Source organism: Miniopterus schreibersii (assembly GCF_964146895.1).
Source record: "Miniopterus schreibersii genome assembly, chromosome: 7".
NCBI classification, from domain to species: Eukaryota; Metazoa; Chordata; class Mammalia; order Chiroptera; family Miniopteridae; genus Miniopterus; species Miniopterus schreibersii.
In genome coordinates, this window is record NC_138108.1 from 65,433,884 (window position 1) to 65,452,386 (window position 18,503).

Genomic DNA, 18,503 nt, shown 5'->3' on the forward strand with positions numbered 1-18,503 from the left:
AAACTTAGGAGTTTGTGAAAAAAGAGACACTATCGAAGCCAAAAGTAAACAAATTTTGATACCCTAGAGCAGGCTTCCAGGAATGTTGTTCCAAGACAGCATTTAGAGATTAATTTGGGCTAAGCATGAGCATCTTTGCAAAATGGCACATAGGTCTAGAATAAATAGCTTAGGCATGAATATTTGAGTTTGGAGAGATGAGGTAACTGATCTTTGGTCATGAAGCATTTTGGGTTTATCCTAGAATTTGTGTGTTGTCCTTAGAAAAGGGAAGGGAGAGGACATTAAGAAAGGTATGGGCACATAATTATAGGAATAGCCTCTAGGATTTGGGGAATTGGTTCATAGAAGGTGGTAGAAGTGGCAAAATACACCTTGCTAATTAGCTATTGCAAAAGGAAAGGAAAAGAAAAACAGATTCTTCGTCTCTCTTCCTAGGATCTAAGGCTCATACTAATATTACTGAAAATAATTCTGTAGTCATACTAATTGGCATCTGACTCCATGATATAGCTGCAAAACTCAACCATTATTTTAAGCATTTTTTTAAATTTAAAAAAAATGCATTTTAAGCTACCAACCCGTAGAACACACTGAATTTGTAAGTTGACAATTATGAAGACAAGGTACTTCAGCATTTTTTCCATGGTAACTTCCCCATTATTTAAGAAAGTGAGATACATAACCTTTTAGAAAGTATATGTGTGTGTGTGTGTGTGTGTGTGTGTGTGTGTGTGTATTCTCTGAAAAGAAATATTTATATATATAGAAATATATATATATATTCTCTGAAAAGAAAGAAAGAGTAATTGTCAATTGAATTTTCATTTTTTATATAAGGCCCATCCAAATGGGAAAGTTTGGTGTTTGAAAAGTAGTATGGAGGAGAGCTGTCCAATTTTTTATTGGAGAGTGATGTCTGCAACTGTTTCATGGGCAACAAGCTCCCTTATAAGGAGATGCTTCTAATTACATGCAACAGTTCTAAAAAGGGAACATCAAATAGAGGAGGAGTTGCAAGACTTTATAAACCTTTTTCCAAAAATTCTGACCCTTCCTTCCTTCGCTGAATAAAGTCATTAGATTTAATAGAAATATCAATGCACATTGAAAGGACTATTCACTATACAAATGTCATATTATCTCAGATATGAGCAAAGTGGACCAAATAATGACTCTATTAGAAGGTACTTGTCCTCAGACTTTTATACTTAGAGAAACTTGCTTCAGTAAGTCTGAAAAGAGAGTTAGGCTGATCTTAAGGTAGGAGGGTCATTTTTATTCTGTAGAGAAATGCGGTGGTTTTAAATAATTGTGAAATGATTCCCAAACTCGGGCAGGAGTCCTTTGCCCAGTAAGAAAGATAGCTACTTTAGGATGTGTTTTTAAATCTGCATTTCTGCTTACAGTGAAGCACTCCATAATCATTGGGCCTTGGAGTAACTGAGAATACACTGCCTCTGTGGCCTAACTACTGCCAACTGGCACGCAGATTCTCCCTTCTAATTGAGGCACAGCTTTCTTAATCACCTCTGAGTAGTCATACTGATGTTTTCTGGCCTTTGCTGGTTAAAGTATCTAAAGCTCAGCTCATGGCATTAAGCAGATCTAGTATCCTCTGTCTGTCTGTTCCACTTGGAAAAGCTCATCTGACTCTTCTGAAGTTGTTTTGCAGAGCTTTAAACTAAGGATGATAAAATATTCATTATATGTCCCTTTTCTCATTTTACAAGTTTGAAGGCAGTAGAGGCTCAGCGTTTGAGTCCTGCTATTTGTATATGCTAAAGTTAAGGAGGTAAAAATATACTCGGCGTTCTCCCGATTCTCCCAAAGCAAATATTTATCAAACCTCTACGTGCCAAGCACGGTACTAGATCCCGGGGACAGGTCAGTGAGTAAGGCAGCCGGTGCCCCTCCCCGTGAAGCTGGGGCTCCGGGGCAGAGAGCGCCATGGCGCACAGAGGGGACATGCCCACCTGTAGCATAGCGGTGCGTCCCCACTGCCTCCGGGAAGGAAGCCAGCGAGGCAAGTGCAGAGAATGGCAGCCGGGGAGCGAGGTCAGGAGTCATTTATCCGCGGTAGCGGTGCTTGAAGGATTAAATAGAAGAGGGGAGGCTCGGGGTGTTTCAAACAAGTGGAAGGGAAGGTACAAAACCCTGGAATGGGAAAGAGACGCATTCAAGGACTGACAGCAGACCAATGCGCAGGCGCCCAGGAGCCGAGAGGGACAGTGGTCCAGAGTGAGGGTCAATGTGTAGGACCGAGACGATGGGCAGCCCCTGAAGGTCCCTGGAAGGGTCACCTTTGCTAAGCTTTGAACGTGAGATTTTCTTCATGTTTGTTTGTTTTTTTAATGAATGTGCTGCTGAAGCAAGAACTTCTTTATGGTTTTGAACATTACAGTTTATCAGAGCACTTATGTAAGAAGCATCATAATCATAAAAAATGTATATACACTCACATTTATACATAAATGTAAGTGTAAACTCGAGAGAATATAACATGTCAAAAGAGGTCAGCTTTAATGGCATAACTTACATTTATGTTTTACTATAAATTCAACCAATAAACCAGAAGTTCTCTTCTTTTGACCTCCATATAACTCAGCTCTTCTGTTTTCCCTCTCACCACTCTGAAGCAGCAGTGTCTTCTTAGTGAGATGCGTTTTTTCTCTCCCTCCGGTTAACTCACGCACTGCTTAGGCTCTTCTGGATGATCGGTAATCCCGACTCAGTCATCAACTCTATGCTGCTTACCCCTAAATTACTATCCTTCGAGCCTGGCTTTTTCCTGAGTTTGAGACATATATCCTATTGCATATTGCTACATGTATGTGCATATCTATATCTATATCTATATCTATATCTATATCATCTATATCTATATATCATCTATCTATATCTATATCTGCATCTATATTACACAGGAATTTCAGGCTCAATACGCCCTAGAATGATCCCATCACCTTTCTCCACTCATCCAGCCAATTTCATGCACCTTTTTTTGCCTTCCTCTCTATATGGATGGCTCAAAACAATCTATCTATTTCCCCAAGCAGCACTTAGGTGTTGCTCTTAACATTTTCCTCTCTCAAGTCAAACAATATACCCAGTAGACATTATTTCCTAAATTTTCTGCAACGCTCAGCTCGCCGACACGGCTCACGCACCCCTCAGCACATCCCCTTGCTGCCCCTCTGGGTGCATCCCCCACCACTCTGTTCTGCGAGTCAGCCAGACTGCTCTGCAATCTTTCCTCTCCAGGCCTTTACATTTCTCTTCCGAGATTAATCCAGACCTCCTCCCCCACTGACTTGCACTCTCTTTCATGAGACTAAAGAGGACTCACCCTGCACACCAGCCCTCCTCTGTCTCAGATCTAGTTGGGTGCTCCTTTATATTTCCAGAGCAATGCATACTTTCCCTAGGGAAGTACTTAGCACACTATGTGAAATAAACCCATTTATTTGTCATCTTCTAATATATGTGAAACAATGTGAGAACAGGGATATTTGTACCCCAGTGCAAAGTAGAATATATGCTGGGGGGGGGGGGACATAACAACACTTGAAATATATTTGCTAAATAAGAATCTAACGTATAATGCCTATGATATCCTAGGAACTGTGCTATCTGCAAAAGAAAGAGAAACAGTTTACTCAAAATACAAACTGATTTCTACAATATATGGTAAAATGTGCAAAACAGAGGTAGACACAGAGTGCTGTGGCAATACTTATTTTTAGTGAATTAATAAACCTGTATGTAGCACTTTCTATGTAAAAGACGTAATCTTATTTACATGACTTTGAGGTAGATACTGATGACCCCACTCATTGTATAGATGTGTAAACTGAGACAAAGATAAATAATCTTCCCAAGCTCCTGTTGTTAGTAATCCAAGGGTTGATCAGAGGTAGCCTGGCTCCAGGGTGTATTATCTCAGCTGCTGTGCTGTGCTGCCCCTCTCATGAAAGGGGTCTCTACAACATAATAATTTATTTTTATTTATTTATTTTTTTAATATATCTTTATTGATTTCAGAGAGAGGAAAGGCGAGGGAGAGAGAGAGATAGAAACATCAACGATGAGAGAGTCATTGATCGGCTACAGCCCGCAACCCGGGCATGTGCCCTGACCGGGAATCGAACCCCGATCACCTGGATCCTACGTGACGCTCAACCGCTGAGCCACGCCCGGCCGGGCTGCAACATAATTATTTAGTAATGCAGTTCTTTTTCTCATGGAAAAGTATTGTATGAGGATTCAGAACAATATGAACAAGAAGGACTTGCTCTATTTTACATGAGAAGGTCTTTGAGATATACTCTCAACCCTTAATAAGTATAGAATGTACTTTTCAAAATCATTTTAGAAAAATCCACCAATAATTACTATTAAAAAATTTCATTGAAATACAATTGCCATATGTTGCAATATAATGTTTACTGCTGTAAATTCTACTTAAAAATATATACCTATTTTGATAAACACCTATCTTATACATCCAAAAATATATGTGGTTGCCAACCGCTTTCATCAATATAAACTATTTTACATTTTTTATAACTTGCCAAACTGCTACTTTGCATTATTTATTGGCAACATTGAGCATTATTGCAGTTACCTTGATTGGTTATATAAATATATTAGAAATCTAGGCTGTGATATATGGGATTGGAACTGCCATCTGTGATGGGAGAAAGAAGAAAAAAGTTTTTTGTTTTCTAGCATTGCGTAGTTAACAGCACTTCTGCCTTGAATAAAAGACTCTATGTAGATGAATAACATCTAGTTTTCTAAATAATATACAATTGCATTGAGGGGAAAGTAACTTTGTACCTTAAAACAAATATTGGTAAGTTTTTAATACATCCCAATTTACTACAAATTTTAGCAGGAAAAAAGATAAGTAATGAAGTAAGGATATTTATAAAGTCATGATCAATCAGTTAAAGTCAATGTTTATGGAGAAACCAACTGTTCACTGGTATTTAAAATTTGTGAACAAATGTTAATTGCTATCCAATGTGCCAGATTCTCTACTTTTACTAGTTATTAATGAGTTACACATTTATATCAAGTTCACTTTCCCAAAACCAAATTTATTTTCCCCAAACCATATAATATCAAACTCACTAAGTCATATAGTCCTGGTAACAACATGAAAAAATAATGAGTTTTTCATTTTACAAACTGATCAAAGAAGGCAGGCCATATCTTTTTTGTTTGTTTGTTTTACATGGAAGAGATAGTTATTTGGTTATTTTAGACAAGTTATTTTTGAAAATTCAAATTGAATATTATCTTATACATGACATTTCCTTAATAAAGACTTTTGGTATTTTGGTAAGGAATCTCCACTGTGGACCAGGTCACACAGATATTTCCTGGCTATTGCTATTAAAACTTATCAATATTTCTATATTAACGTCCTTAGCATCTACTTGTTGTGCTTAGTATTACCATTCATTTCTGCCACAGCTTTTACATGCACATGCACTTGCAAAAGAAATTCAAATGTTTAATACTTCTTTGAGTTTTATTCCTGAACCATCCAAGACTCCCACGTTAAATTTCAATTAGCTTTTGCATTGTTTTGTTTCTTAGTTTAACCAGTGATAGGCCGACTTGACTCAATCAACCAGCTGCTTAATCCAAACAAACAGAGGCAGACTAGGTATTTGTCTGTTGAAACAGTTAACATGAGGCACTTCATAGAGCTACTTGATAATCTCCTATTCTCAGCAACGCTCTCATTCCGTTTTCTTCCCGCCTAAGTGACATATGACCCCGGGTGCATCCCCCTATGGATCACGGTATCACCAAGTATTGTCTCCTTTGTAAAAAGAAAAAAGTGATCGTTACTTTTGCTAACCTAGACATAGAGGGCAGAAGTTCTGTTTTGCATCTCCCCTATGCTCAGATGCGTAAAAACTAACAGTCTCTCTGACCACTTTTGAAGATCTGTTCCATGGACCTTTTTTTCCAGTTTGTAGATAGGTGATCAGACCTAAGATCATTCTTGTAAATACATGAAAAAAGGAACATAAGCCAAATTTGCAACATAAGCCAAATCCCCCAGGTATGTCTCACTGAAACTTCTCTGGAACTTGAGGAACAGAATTCCTTTGTCCCCTATTTTGTAGATTTAAGCTAACAGCCCTGTGTGGTAGGTCTTCTTGTCTCCCTTCCATTGATGAAGAACATGAGCCTCAAAAACAATTTTTTTACTGTTTTAACATTTCCTTATTGAATATCATGTTTAAAAATATTTTTAAGTACCATTTACTATTTCAACGACTCAATAATATTCAACATATCAAGCCTCAAATGTTAAATTACCTACTCAAGGTCTCACTTCACGTAAGTCGTGAAACTGATATTTGGGCCTATGTCCCTCCAAATTCAGCACTGACGTACCTTTGTTTTCCCAGGCTGCCGTCTAACTTACCACATGTGCCCCTGGCCAGGGAGTATGTAGAGCTAGAGGAACAAAACTAAGGGTGGGATCGTGGCCAGTGAAATCGTGTAAATGTGTGTTCTGTCACAGTTGGCTGGCAAGGAGTTACCGGCCTGTACTGACATCACGGCAAGTGAATGTGTGTGCAGCGAATGAGGCCCACGCTGAGAAAGCAGTGAGCGTCAGAAAGCAGGCCTGAAGGCACTGGACGGCAGTAGCCGAGTGAACCACCTCTGAGGGGCGTCTCCTGCAGACCAAGAGGGGCGTTTCCATCACGTGCTTCCGAGCTAGGAATACAGATATTTGGCCTAAGCATTACTTTTATTACACCAACGGCCAGATGACTTGGTATTATAAAGCGTTCAGTTATATCCCTCTTTATTTCATGCACGTGTTTATCTGTTCATTCGCTCCTCTTTCAGGAAGCATTGCCATCATAGTGCCTCTCGTCCTCTTGGTGACCTTGATAACCACCTTGGTAATTGGGTTAGTGCTCTGCAAAAGGAAACGAAGGTAAGATGCACTGCACTGCTCGAGACTGTCAGTTGATAAATAAATTACACAGACGGTTACAGAAACATGGAGATTTTTTTTTAATTTCTCAAAACGTGAATTATTTATACTAAAATCCTGTGTTTTCAAACCGTTTTATCCCTGGGTTTCATTTTGAGTGATTATAACTCAGACAACCCTTCCCCCATGTAATCTTGATGAAATGTCTCCATTCATATATTCTAACATAACAAGGGGAAATATTACTTAAAATTTCAGTAGATTTTACACATGTAGTTTTTCCTTGAAACCTCAAGAGCCTCTGAAAGCAACCTAATTATATGAATGTATAAGATTAGTAATATGAAGATAATGATACCTAATATGTGCTATGTATCAGAAATTGTGCATTTAAGTTACAAATTGTGTACTTGCTTATTTTATATATTACTGTCATTATTTCGCTGTATATGACTATGTAGTTATAAATATCTGGAAGGAGTGGGATTTCTGTGGTTATCATCCCAAACCAAGAGTGTGTGAGCCATTTTTTGAATTATGTAAAAGAGGATTTTAGCCACATAAGTTTGGGGTTGAAAACAATCTATTCCAACGTTTCTTTATTACTACACTTTAGGGATGGGAGAAGAATGGAATTAAAAAATGTAAGTGGTTATTGAATATTCAGTTTTAACTAATGTGGAATTAGGTATTTAGGAGAAATATGTTCCAAAGGCATTTTTTATTATTCATTCTAATAAAAAAATTATCTAAATAATTTGGAAAAATCACATCACATTAAGGTAATTTTGTTCCTCTGTGACTTGATTTTGAATGCATTTTATTTTTGAACATACCATTAGTTATATTAAAATAAGTCAATAAATCTACAAATGTGATAGTTTCATACTCCATGATAGTGATATTTAAACTCATATTGAATAATGTTTACATATTCTAGGACAAAAACTATTAGAAGACAACCTATTATCAATGGAGGAATAAATGTAGAAATTGGCAATCCATCTTATAACATGTATGAGATGGATCATGATCACAATGATGGAGGTCTTTTAGATCCTGGTTTCATGATAGATCCAACCAAGGTAAGATGTTGGACAGTGACCACTAACATTCTTGAGTCATATCTCTATAATATGGTTCTAAATTTCATCAGCATTTCTTTTTTCTGAAGTTATAGTAAAGAAGTTTAAGATGCATTAAATGTTATTGTCTCTTCTAAAGAAAAATAAAATTATGGACTTCATTTGCCTGAAGCAGGAAGTTAATACAACATGTTTTGGAAAATACATATTTATTTATTCATTTAATTTATGAACATGTATACTTTACTTAAAATAATATATTTTATTCAAATGTGTTGAGGTACCAGCACATTTAAATATACAGCCTAGTGTGCACATACTGTCTGAAATAGTTTTAATAATAAAAGAGTCCAATACTTATTGCCAAAATAAGTACTTTATTTCCAATAGCGTTTCATTGAAAAGTCAATTAAGCTATATCTATGGATTTGTTTATAATCAAATCACTTTTGAAAAATATTTTTCTATGTACTGTAATATAGTTGCTATTGCTTTGAGACATGTCAGTGATACACATGGTTTAAAAACTAGAGGCTTTTTTTTAAGTTACTGTTACTTCTTGTTACTGTATGTTCATATTGACACCTTTTAAGAGAAATAAATGACACATTATCAGATAAACTTGCAAAGATTCACTCACTGTATTATCTGAATATTTTGTATGATAATTATAGAATATTTTACTATGAATTAAGAGCATTAGTTTGATATTATGGATATTATTTTTCTTAGCTCATTCATTAATTTATTGCATATTTATTTATTTTCTGATATATTAAATATACTATGTCCAAAATATATCTTTGTGTTACAAATAATCACAGTGGCCAATCTACATCCAAATGGTTTTACACTCATAGCAATAGCTATTCTCAAACAAGCTAAAAGGTCCCTTACATTTAATCTAGTTCTGAACCCTTAGTAAGACTTTCTAGGCCTGAAACGGACAGTCAAGTATTCATTTCTATGAAAAGAAATCAATTGTTATCTCATGAACACGTTTTTTCACCATCAGAGGATATTATAGTTATTTTTCCTAATTAGAAATAATTGTATAGTTAGTATTAGTTATTAATTAAGTAGCCAACTCCTACATTTGAAATTGTTCCTGAAATAAATCCATGTAATCTAAGTTTCACTGTTTTCTACTTGAAATTTATAGAGTGTATATACTGAGCACATTGTTATTTGATAATTTATCTATGAAGGAGAAACACATGTTAAGTAATAGACTTCTCATATTCTCTGAATCTTTCTTAGGAATAAAAATACAGTACCTGTAACTATAATATGAATTGATTAGGACATATTAAAGCACACTTCTTATAGGAAGGAGACTTCTCAGTTTCCCCGTTATTTTTATTTCTGGTGATAGAATTAAGCCAATTTTGGACACTTAAAAGAGACTAGCTTTTTAGTACTCTATTTAAAAATGTTTCCACATTTACTCTAGGAAGATAAAACTATGCTTCAGTGCCCCTCAAATATATTTTTAATGTTCTTAGCACATAACACTCAATAAATATTTATTTACCAATTTGCTGACTGATTGACCAAAACTATATTAAATGTGACTAGATGGTTGATTCTAGCTGGCTCCTGATGTTTGAAATGTACGTATGAATTGTTGCGTAAGAAGTAACTGCAGAAAACACAGGCAGTCCGGATAGATATAAGCAATTCCGAAAAGCAGATGGTCACACTGAAGCCACCTTAAGGATGAAACGTTTTTCAGAGTGTTCACTGTGTTTCAGTGTTTTGATACATTCATGATGTGACCAAATATATACAAATTGCATTACACACAAAGAAGATTTTTGTAGAACAGTCATTTTTATTGTTTTAAAGATGGATACAATGTCTATTTTTATAATGCCTTATAATCAAAAGAAATGAAATAAATAATAAAGTTAATTTTAAAAGATTTGTCTGTGGAGGCAATCACAGAATCGTTTGGAGAGTTCATAAAAGAGAAATTAATGTTTTCTGGTTTTATCTCTAAACTCATCTCAATCCTTACTCAGGTGGTTTTAAATATTTTCTGAATGAGACCTTTGTGGGGGAAAATAAAGAAGCAATATTGATCAAATTTTATGTTTAAAATCTTTTCCAGAGACCCGTGACTGTGTCCCAAATTTTGTGATCATTCATTGTTAAAGTTGCTAGTTAAGATTTTTAAAACATGTACATCCATTAAAATTTTCACATTCTTCAAATTGTCATCTACCTTTTTTTTCCTTGTGGGTCACCGACAAATATTCTGTTATGAATATGAATGTGCCAGATTGGCTAATTCTGCCCTTAGGCCCCAAAAAGTCTGAAGCCAATACTCCTGCATGTAGACAGTGAGGCAATTTCATTACTGGAGAGTCAGATTTCAAAAAATGCAAATGTTTGGATTATGATATATTAAATTTAGAATTTTTTCCCATAAAAATATAGAGTGGTGATGAATCTTTAATTAGAAGCTCTCAGATATTTGAGTGTCCAGAATGGGCTATTGTCAGAAATTTTCAAAGTGACCAAGCCTGCAGCTGGGGAGGCCGGTGTGTTTTTCACAGTGCAGTTAGCGAAGGTGCGATTTCACTGCAGAGGGTAAAGTCAAATTCACCTGCACACAACAGAAATTGACATTTCTATGAAGCAAATATTTAATATCAGTAGGCCTTAGGTTATTAAAGCTACCATGATCACACTGTTCGTGCCCCGGGGCTAAAGAGTAATTTTATGTTATTTGTATGACTTAACATGAGTTTTTGTCAATGAGAAGAGTTCCGTGTTAGATCAGAAACTAAAATTCTCTGTTTGCGCACAGGCCAGGTACATAGGGGGTGTGTCCAGTGCTTTCAAGCTTCCACACACAGCGCCGCCCATCTACCTAAACTCTGATTTGAAAGGACCACTAACTGCTGGGGTGAGAGAAGAAGAATCATTATTTCATATCCATTCCATCACAGGACCCCTCGCTAACAGAGATGATTACTAGACTTAGCCAGGGCCGTGCCCTTCAATGAGTTTTTAACAAGAGATTTGAAAACAGCATTAAAGTTGGGGTTTATGCTATGTGTCCTGCCTATGAGAGATTACATGTAAAACATGTTATCATTTCAGCGAGCTACTGAGTAGAAATATTTCTTCTGAGTTTGAACATGTTATAGCACTTTAACAATAAACATGAGTTTTTAGAAATCTCCAGCCAGAAATTTAAACCAAATAATTTAAACTTAAATTTGTTTTTTATGCATTTCCCATTAAGATACTTTATTCAATATGTGCAGATTTGATGTCCAGTTAAATGAAAATATACTACAAATGAGGCCTTATATTGAGAAATTAGAAATGGTCTAATGAAACCATTTTTAAATTTTTTTTTTTTTACTTAAGTAACTAGTTTCTAGAGAAAAGTACTCTGTCTAAAGTTACATGGTTCATATTAGAAAAGGGATAAAATAAAGGTATCAAGTTTCCCATCAACTGTTTTCATTATCATTTTTATCATGTTTGTCTCAATTGCATGGCTCAAAGATTATAATGTTGCTTTGTTGTAACTAAAATGTAATGTTCTGCTTTTGGAAAGACAAAAAAATAAAATAAAAACTAAAACACTAGGCAATGATTTCTTGGGTTAAGTTGCAATTAGCATAATAATGAATATTTGTATCTGGTTTTCAAATGAAAGAGGTCATTTCTGCATGTTTCGATTCCACTTCAAAATGCTCTAAGTATCTACTATGCAACCTTAGAGGACTGGGTGCTCCACAGTTCCTTGGAAGAATCCAAAAGTACTTCCAGTGATAAGCACATAGACGTTGTTTGAAGCAAAAATATTGTCTTTACTTTTATACCTACTCTACCAGTGTATTTTATTTTTATTTGTTTTCTTGCTTTTAACTCCATATTGAAAAATTATAAGCACTGAGTAATTAGATGACTTTCTGTAAACACATTTTTCCTGCCACTTCAATACCAATAAGGAGAGAAAACATATGGCCTGGAAAGAACACATTGGTTTAATGTTTTACGCTTTTAAATAAAATCTCAGTGATTATAGTTTTCATAGATTTCTTTGGGATTTTAATATTTATGTCAAAGCTTCTGTTAGGTTCACAAGGTACCTGAAAAACATACAATTATGGTTTTATCTAATATCATGCTAAAGTCAACTACAGCCTATAAACACAATTTAAATTACATTTAAATCATTACTATTTAGTGAATTAAATGTATTGCGTATAAATGTTAGCATTAAAAGATAGACATCCTAGAAAATAACTAATTGAAGTGGTGAAAACTGATAATAAACTTGTATTTTTTTTTTTTTTCTCCTTCAGCCAACAAATTACTCCAATCCAGTGTATGCAAAATTATACATGGATGGGCAGAACTGTCGAAACTCCTTAGGAAGTGTTGATGAAAGGAAAGAACTGCTTCCAAAGAAAATAGAGATCGGAATAAGAGAGACAGTGGCATAATCAGCGATACCTTTTATATACTGTAAAAATGTATAAAATATAAGGATTACTTTTGTATGTTCCAACAGTATTATACTTGTTTTGGCATCAGCATTACCTCTTTCTGTATCTTTTCCCTGGTTAGTTGTTTTCTGAGTTTTATTTTTTGCTGATGACTATTGATTGACCATTTGTATGGTATTTTTATGAAAAAAGAACTGCACTACAGTACAATTTACAACAATGCTGCTGATAGGACACCCCCTTGAATTTGTTAAAATTAAAAACAACATATTCCTTTGTAGTGTGAATATGAGCAATCTATTTTATATGAACTCTTTTGGTTCTACTTAACAAAGAGAATCTCTGCACTTTTTCATTACATGGCCTGAAAGCTGTAATACGATGTCATTTTACTTTTACGTTTAAATTGGTGAAAGAATGACTGAACGGTCAACTCTCTTCTTTGCGCCCACGAAGATCGATGCCGGCCGCTGAAAACAGCCCTCGCCAGTTCAGCGCCTCCTGCTTTGCAGTTAGCCTTCGATTGCCAAGCGATAGATGAGAACTTGGAGGAAAATCTTTAAAAATATATACCATGAATAATTTGCATGAACACATATGACTACATTTTCCAAAATTTAGTGAACTGTACGTGATATACTAAACATATACACCCTGCAAACAATAGTTATATTTAGGTGGTAGGACATAGCAAAAAATATAAGCAAAAGCAGAAAAACCACGTTGCTGTGGGATAAGACCTTCTGTTCCCCCTCGGTCCCCAGGTAAACAGCCAGCCTAGAGCACAACAGGGCGGTGGGTCCCCATGTCTTAGAGATGTCTTCCCAACCATGTGCATTGTGTAGAAGATCAACCCAGCCCCTTACCACCCAGAACACTAAAGCATACTATATAAGCACACAGATTGAGGACCGAATTTCAATTATGTGAATGCATTTTCTTTGTCGGATCAAAAAGAAGGGCAAAAAAGCCATTACGGTGTAGAGTAATTGGTAAATATTTTCAGCATACGCTATGACTAATTCATTATTTTCCCTATCCAAAATACACTCTTAAAGGACTGCCCCAGTCGTAGAACAAGTACCTGCCCGCGATCGAAGGTGGAGAGTATAAACGCTGACCAGTTACCCCGTCCTCTGGTTTCCTTTCGTTACGCAGAACACACGGGCCCCATTCGCTCGCTTGTTTGTTTGCTTTCAATTTTTAATTGAAACAAGTACAATCTATTTAAGTTGTATAAAAAAGGATAGCATTTTTATACAAATATCTTTAAAGGCACAAAAGATTTATTCACAAAGTATGGAGGGCTTTTTGTTCCTCTGATAGACATGACTGACTTTTAGCTGTTACAATGTATTAACCTAACAGATGAGATATGTTTGTGGTCGCTCTTTATCCCTTTGTACAAGCATTAAAAAAAAAACACTGCTGTTTTATAAAGAGATTTTTTGTTGTACTATGTGCATGCATACTACCTATTTCTAAACTTTGCCATATGGAGGCCTTTATAAACTATTGATTTATGTAATACTAGTGCAATTTTGCTTGAACAATGTTATGCATATCATAAACTTTTTCAGGTTCTTGTTTAAGTACATTTTTTAAATTGGACAGTATTTTTCATTTTGGTTTTAATAGTCATTTTGCCTATGTTTCTACAATGAAGTGTTAAATACTTTATAAAAAATTGTTGACTGACTTATTTAAATGAAATTCTACATATTTAAGTACTTGTGTTGGGTAGTTTTTAAAAAAACAAGAAAATCCCTATCTTTATGGATTTTAATGTTCCTTGAAAATTATCCTAGTAAACCTGCGACATAAATTTTGTCATATCCTTAGAACGTATTCTCCGGGGTAGGGTTGATTTTATCGCATCGTATTTAAAAGCACAGTGGAGAAGGCATTTTCCCTCCGCTCGAGCCAGGAACATTTCCCTTACGTTCTCCCTTTGCCCTGCCTGGCGTTGCTCATCACAGGCTCCATGCTGTGGGAGAAAGAAAGGTGAATGGCACACACAGTCCATGACTAGAGCGTCAGCAGGTGGCCCGAAGCAAGGTCGAGGGTTCAATTCCCGGTCAAGGGCACGGACCTGGCTGCAGGCTCGCTCCCTACCCGAGCTGGGCGTGTGCGGGAGGCAACCAGTAGAAGTGTCTCTCTCACATCGATCCCCCCCCCCCTCTCTCTTTTCCCTCTGCCTCTGGCACCGCCACTCCCTCTAAAAATCAAGGGGGGAAATATCCCTAAAAATGAAAAAAGTGCACTTTATGGAACACTCAGATTCCAGTAGATGGTGTTTAGACTCATTGGCACGTGGAATGGTTCTTGGAATGCCTACTTGGGGTAGCAGACTAGAGATGCACGCGGGCGTCTGATTTACTGGCACTACCACTGAGTTATGGTATCTGAAGGGGCCTTTTTACATCAGAGCTTTCTGACTGTAACTGAAATTATTATTTGAAAGGTACAGAGCCCACATACTGGAAAGACCTTGCTACAACTAACGTTAGTATTAATATCTAGCAGATAATATGTGATATACACCAGACCCACCAACACTCGGGGTCTGGCTTCAATGACCTTATTCTCAGTAGAGAACTAGTTAAAGCCAGAGTCAAGAAAGCTCAGGACCAGCAGGGCATGGTTCAGAGGTTGAGCACTGACCTAGGATCCAGGAGATCAGGGTTCGATTCCCCGTCAGGGCACATGCCCGGGTTGTGGGCTCCATCCCCGGTCGGGGGTGTGCAGGAGGCAGCCCATCAATGACTCTCTCTCATCATTGATGTTTCTATCTCTCTCTCCCTCCCTTCCTCCTTCTGAAATCAATAAAGTTATATTAAAAAGAAAAGAAAAAAGAAAGAAAGCTCATCTGTGCTCTGGGCCCTGTTTACACTGTGTGTTCGTCATATCCACATGATGCTTCACCACCTCAGGCTGGTTTCTTCAAGTCCACTTCAGAGTCCATAGTCTTTCTATTCACAATTACTTTGCATTTAGTCTTTATAAGACAAAGACATTTTTCTAAGTACTCTATTTCTCTTGCTCTAGCTCTTTCTATTTCAAATTTCTTTTGCCAAACTTATATAAATGCTAGAAATCCAGGTGCATAATTCTCCATGTGACCATTCTTTATCAATGCCATCACCAAAACGAGAAGCCTTGAATTGTAACTTGCAGGGAAATGACTCAAGCACGTCTCTGTGGAGATGACAACCAGGTAATATAGCACACACAAAAAATTTTTTCATGTATTTTGAATGTAAGAAAAAGAACAAAAGAGCCAAAAGTGGTTCATTTTTCAATTCTGCCAAATCTATTGCTGACTTAACATTTCCAGAATGTTAACACATCCAGCAAAAGATAAAGATAACTAAAACTACACAGAAGCAGTTTTATTTGGAAAAACATTTAGTTTTGATGTCATATCCAAAAGGCCCAGGAATACGCACTTTATTCCATACTATGCATGTATTTATTCTAAAAAACAAACAAACAAACACACCCAGAAATAAATGAAATGAGGTCTCCAGTTTAACTTTTCCAAGTAGGTATTACACTTAAGTGACTAAAATTTATTCTGAAAAGTAGTTTCTAGTGAATCCCATCATCTTTTGTATCCAAAGTGATCAATAATGAAAAGAAAAATTTGGCCTATTGGATAAATTCTATACTTAAAATGTATTCATTCTCTCTGATGGATAGTTTGCCCCTTCCTCACATGGTTTATAAGATATTGGTCAACTTAAGCAATGCAATCCTGATGCTTTAGTCATCGGTTCGCTCCAAGATAATTTTTCAGCTGTAGCTTCTTCTGCAGTTTTAGTATATAACTTATGAGCCTCCGGATGCAGCGAGACTGCCTGCCTACTTATGCTGTGGTGGCTGGGCAAGCCCGGAATGTATGTCCCAGCTTTCACAATGTCATGTCAGCCATGAAAACCACGTGCACCTTCTACAGGTCACATAGAAATTTACGAGTTAGAAACTACTTTTCACACACTGAGGAAACTGTAAAACGTCATTGAAAATAAAACTTAAGACTGAAATACAAGGCTGTTTATGAAGATAGTTAAAAACATATATGGAGTTCAAGTTTAGAGTGGCTTGACTGATGAGATACAACATTTCTCAATGAATAATGTCAAAGTTAGGTAGGAAGAAAATAACGATGCCATTTCAATCTAGAGGAATTTCCATCCCTGCGGTCTACAAGTCAATGGTATGTTTGTGGAAATCTATAGAAATACACAGCCAGGCACACACACTTACCTATCCTCACACGCTGGATGGCATTGCTCTCCTATTTTACCTGAAGTTCAGTCATGTTGAGATTCTCTGCTTATGATTTCAGGAATCACTACCCTTATCCAAGTGGTAATTCGTCTCTAGCTTTTATTTATTTACATAAAATCATTATATCCCTTTCCTATTTGCTTTTCCTTTCCTTCTACCCAGAGTGACATTACAGGAAGCCTCTTTCACCATTCTGTCATAGTGATATTATTTTCACTGTAAAAAATATAGCCTTTATAGAAAACAGAAAATAAATACAAAAAAAGGAAGAAAATCACCATTAATTTTAAAAACTAGGGAGAACTAGTTATCATTTTAGAGAATTTTCTTCATCTGTTTTAGAATCATGCTTAAATTTAATGTTTCTACTCTGCTTTTAAAATATAAAATTATAACATTAAAATATTTGGTTTCTATCTTTCAAGGGCTTTTATTTAGTCACTTTTTCCTCAGTTTCTTGTTTTTTGTATATAGATTCAATATGGCTTAGTTTTATTTTTATCTTTTCTTTGAAAGTTATTTCATTATTTGTTCCATTGGTAAATACTTTCAACTTTGAAAAATGCTCCAATAATTAAATCCAGAATTTTAAAATGTCTATTTTCCCTCTCAGTTCAGCAACCTTGGTACTTGAGTTCTGACTAAGAAAGAATTCAGAGCTAGGACTCAAACTGTAAGAGGAAGTTTATTTAGAAAGGCCATAGAAGAAATGGGCTCAGGAAACAAGTTACAGAGAGGAAAGAAGGCCCTTGGAACTTAGGAGAAAGAGAGAGGCAAGGAAAACACCTGGGGGAAGGGGGATGGGGAAAGGTGCTGGCCTTCTCCCTAGAACCACACTGCGTCCTCTATCCTGAAGGCTTTTATCTGGAGGTCTCGGGGTATGATATCAATAGAATATTCATCAGCTTTCCATGTGTGTCTCCTCAGGGCTGTGGACTCCACTAATTGGTGGGCACCAGGGCAGGGGGGTCAGTCATCAAAGATGGTCCAGGTGTCAGCCATGGAGTAACTCCATCTGATTTTGTGACTTCTCTGAGCCTGGAGCGCAAATCCAGCTGAGGCCTAGATGTCATCTTCAGAGGTTAAGAGTGAGGTCACGCAAAGGATTGCAGTTTGCCCTTTGCTAGCCAACTGGGGCTCTTAGCCCTAGTGACCCTCTCTCTGCACCTGGCCTATTGTTCCTACTCTACTCCTGCTTTTCTTAACTCTCTACTACAGTCTGTTATGATAAATATAATCACATATTTTTATTAATTTCTTTTACTTACTACAATGTGTTTTCAGCTGGGATTGGTTCCTTCAGACGTCTTTATTACTTCTGTCCAATTGTTTTCTTTTAATATACACAAAAAACTACAGTGCTTAGGTTAAGTATTTCTTTTTTCTTTCCTACATACATCATTTTAATAATTTTTCTCCTTTTATCCTATATTCCTGAAAGACTTTAAAATTCCTGGCCTGCATTCCTTATTTACTTTTTACCCTGTATACTCAATTGAGTTTGCACATGTGAGTGTGTGAGTGTGTGTGTGTGTGTGTTTATGCACACATATCCCTCAGGGATGGGTGCTACCTTATCATATATCTTATTCAGTTTCCGTTTTAATTTAGGTGGGTTTTTTTTCTTGTTTATTGATTTTTCTTCTCATAGTTTTCTGCTGAGGTGTCATAGTA

General features: G+C 36.3%; 1 protein-coding gene across 1 annotated transcript in view; it reads left to right on the plus strand.

Moving 5' to 3' along the window:
• The window catches only part of LRP1B (LDL receptor related protein 1B), a 1,542,074-nt gene extending 1,527,809 nt beyond the window's left edge, over positions 1-14,265 (plus strand). The window contains exons 88-91 of the mRNA XM_081143443.1: positions 6,886-6,976; positions 7,917-8,061; positions 10,877-10,975; positions 12,393-14,265. Coding sequence (XP_080999569.1) covers positions 6,886-6,976; positions 7,917-8,061; positions 10,877-10,975; positions 12,393-12,533 — 476 coding nt within the window. The 3' untranslated portion in view covers positions 12,534-14,265. The remainder of the gene's footprint in view (positions 1-6,885; positions 6,977-7,916; positions 8,062-10,876; positions 10,976-12,392) is intronic.
• Positions 14,266-18,503: the final 4,238 nt, after the last annotated feature.